General features: G+C 34.8%; 1 protein-coding gene across 1 annotated transcript; it reads left to right on the top strand.

Moving 5' to 3' along the window:
* Nucleotides 1-1,765: 1,765 nt before the first annotated feature.
* Nucleotides 1,766-2,707, top strand: Or5al5b (olfactory receptor family 5 subfamily AL member 5B). The gene has a single exon (NM_001000305.1). The coding sequence runs from the start codon at nucleotides 1,766-1,768 to the stop codon at nucleotides 2,705-2,707; it is 942 nt and encodes a 313-aa protein (NP_001000305.1).
* Nucleotides 2,708-3,808: the final 1,101 nt, after the last annotated feature.

Raw genomic sequence — 3,808 nt, 5'->3', positions numbered from 1 at the left:
TAATTAATTATGTTTTATATAAAAATAATGCATTAGGTTGTCCTAAAGTAAAACCTGATATATGCAGGGACTTCGAAAAAAAATAGAGAACTAGTCTGAAAGAAAGCAATATTAAAGGAAAATCCTAGGATTGAAATATAGATGAAATTGTTAATATTATAGCCAAGAATAGACATGTAACACACAGTACCAGTGAAACTACTAAAAAAATGTATGAATCAGACAAGATACTGATTAGAGTTCAGCAATTAGCAAGGCTATGATAGAGAATTCCAGAACATTTTAAAAAGTTTCATTTCCTAAATCTACAATTCCTATTTGACTGCAGTAGACTTCTGAGATTTTATATGATAGAGAAGCAAATTTGATTAACATAGCATAATTATGGGGTATTCACAGTTTTTGCACCCTCTGTTGGTAAACTCATAGACTGCCTTTCTCTAACTGAGAGACCTTGAGGTGAGAGTTCAGTTACTGTCTCTGTGGAAGAAAATACATTTATCAACTTTAAATTGAGTCTTTTTTACAATAATCTAGTCAAGAAACTTGAAAGCTAATCTTTGCCTACTGTGGTGTGGTGGTGGTGTTGGTGTTGGTGTTGATGTTGGTGTTGGTGTATGTGTGCGTTTGTGTGTCTGTGTGTGTGTGTGTGTGTTCCATGCATATATGTGATATTTTACAGTCTATTAGTGAATGAACATGATTCAAAAGCCAAGCAGGATATGAGGTTCAGATGTCTTTGTCTATCTCTCTTCTTTTTATTACACTAAGGTAAGAATTTCACAAAACCATAAGATAACCTTATTATTTCATTTATTTTAAAAACATTTTTTGCTAGCTTGGCCAGCCAAACCTTCTGGGATATTCTTGTTTCTGAGCTTAAGAATTCTTGCTGTGATTGAATACAGTGTGATTTAAATAGTCCTCCCTCAGTTCAAAGCATTCAAAATCTGTTTCTATATTCAAAAGATCTTTGAAAGCGCTCAAATTGCTGCTTTTTATTCCGGTATATGAAGCATATAATAAATAGCTTTTAATTTCCTAAAATGGCTATAATCATTTTATAATGACAATGTAATATATACTATATAATTATAGCTACAACCATATATGGTATATACATACATGATAAATATGATATAATCTGTGCACCAAGGGTCATATCATAGATATGTATATATTACAACTGTGTGTATTCATCCTCTCCTTTTAATTTGCAAAAGTGCTACATAATACCTAAATAAATCTGATAATAATTGATATGAGAAATAATTTTTTAATTTAAAAATTGCCTTGACTATGGCACATACATAATAAATAATTCAAAATATGATGAGCCATATACTTCTGAAGTCATTATTTAGAAACTTTTATCTCTAATTATTATATTCCATGAGAAGTACTGTAAATGTAAGAAAGTATTCTGATGATTATCATAATTCAACATATTATATCCAATTAATTTTTCATTATTTCTTATTATGGAAGAAATAATATAAACATAACATATTTATACAAAGCTATGAAAAATCATCTTTCCACACGTACTGAATTTCCTACAGATTCACACTTTGGAATTTCTAAACAAGAAAAATAATTTGCTGTAAAACCTGACACACTGAGAAGATATTCCTCAGAATGTATTCAACATAAGATTAGCTCATCAGAATTAACTCTTCGTTTCTTCATGATTATACTTAAAGGAAGACAATCACTTGGAGTAAGTGTTGAGATGGTGTTTTAGTAGTAAACACATGTGCAGTCTATGGCTGACGGTAACATTTCAGCAGTGTCTCAGTTCATCTTTGTAGGACTGACAGATGACCCAGGACTTGAGATCATCCTCTTTGCTGTGTTTCTAGTCATTTACTTAACTACTGTCTCGGGGAATCTTGGATTGATTATGTTAATCCACTACAGCCCTCAGCTTCATACACCCATGTACTTTTTCCTCAGTCACTTGGCTTTTGTTGATTTCTGTTATACATCCTCAGTTACTCCAAACACAATTATAAACTTCCTTCGAAAAGTCAAAAGTATAACCTTCTATGCATGTGCCACTCAGGTGTGCTGTTTCATCACATTTGCTGTTTGTGAAATGTACTTGCTGTCAGTCATGGCCTATGACAGGTATGTGGCCATCTGGAACCCTCTCCTCTATGCGGTCCTCATGCCTAGAAGGCTCTGTCTTCAGGTCATCGCCAGCACATACATTTATGGATTCACTGTGGACCTTGTTCAGGCAGTGGCAACCTTCCACCTGTCTTTTTGTGGCTCCAATGTAGTTAACCACTTCTACTGTGATGATGTTCCCTTGGTTGCTCTGGCCTGTTCTGATACGCATGTCAAAGAGTTGATGTTGCTAATCATTGCTGGCTTCAACACCCTTTGCTCTCTGTTGATTGTGATCATTTCTTATGTTTTCATTGTCTTTGCCATCCTGAGAATGCATTCTGCTGAAGGAAGAAGGAAAGCCTTTTCCACCTGTGCATCCCACCTGACTTCTATTACCATATTTTATGGAACAATTATTTTTATGTACCTGCAGCCCAAGTCAAGCCATTCTCTGAACACAGATAAATTTGCTTCTGTGTTTTATGTGGTAGTAATTCCCATGTTAAACCCACTGATCTACAGCTTGAGAAATCAGGAGGTAAAAAGTGCCCTAAAGAGAATTACTGACAAGTTGTCTTTGATCATTAGGTAATCCAAAATATCTGGGTAGCAGTCAGAAGACATTTCATTTTTGTTATTTGAAGTGAAAATGCTGAGTGCTATTTCCAATATCCATGCACAGGTCCTTCACTTGCTGGAATGGCACAGGTTCATACATATGTGTATGTGTACATATTTGTGTGGGGATATCTATATGCATGAAGGTGTGTGTGTAAATGTGCATATGAATGCATATGTATACATGCATGCGTGTAAGTATGTATGTTTGTGTGTGTATATGCACTTGTGTCTGGCCTGTATTAGAACTCAGAGCCTTGTACATGATATAGACCTACAAGAACTTGATTGGTGATCTACATGCATCTCTGTCAAAATTTATCCTAATGCTGGAGCATATCTTCACCATTAATTGTATGGATACATCATTTATACACATTAACACATTTCTGTATCTATTTCTTACATTCCTGAATATAGTAAATAGGATTAGATCTACTTCTGAAATCTGTACAATGTTGAACACTTCAGATTGCACTGTAATAGATTCACATCTTTCATCTTGTACTTCAACAAAACAAGACAATCTGGAAGTAGTATGGCAGTAAGAGTTTTCAAAATATTTCTGGCTCTTTGTTTAATTATCATGTGAGCATATCAAGAATTACTTTTTTCTGGTTCCAGGTAGATGTTTAATAATTAGTTGTGCAGTAGTTAAGAATACAATGGTATTAAAATAAACAAAATAAAAACATAAAAGTATGCCTTAGGTTCTAAATCCTAACGGACCATAGTGATAAATACATATCAGTTGGCCATATTCTTGCTCCCCAGGAGTAAGGATCTTAGTTCAAATCCTCAGCACTCACAGTAAAAAGCAAAATCAGCACAAACTACTTGGAGGAAGTAGTTCATACTAAAACCTGGGTCTCTCATTAGTCCTTGACTTGGTCAATAAAGAATGTGGGAGCTAATTGCTGGGTGAAGAGTGAAGGTGGGACTTCCAGGTCTCAGGAGGAAAAAGAGATGAAAGGAAAGAGAGGAGGTTTTCGGTTAGGCTTGGGGACAAAAAGCACAGAAGAATCAAGTAAGATCTAGGGGTAGCTAGAACTGGCGAATGGCTGATAAGGTTAGG

This window comes from Rattus norvegicus, chromosome 3 (genome assembly GCF_036323735.1).
Source record: "Rattus norvegicus strain BN/NHsdMcwi chromosome 3, GRCr8, whole genome shotgun sequence".
Classification (NCBI taxonomy): Eukaryota; Metazoa; Chordata; class Mammalia; order Rodentia; family Muridae; genus Rattus; species Rattus norvegicus.
Note: the sequence above shows the minus strand (reverse complement) of the source record. Positions and strands in the feature narration are given on the sequence as shown.

Bases quoted from the DNA above. Each gene is read 5' to 3' on its own strand.
- Or5al5b (NM_001000305.1), top strand. From the start codon at position 1,766: ATGGCTGACGGTAACATTTCAGCAGTGTCTCAGTTCATCTTTGTAGGA.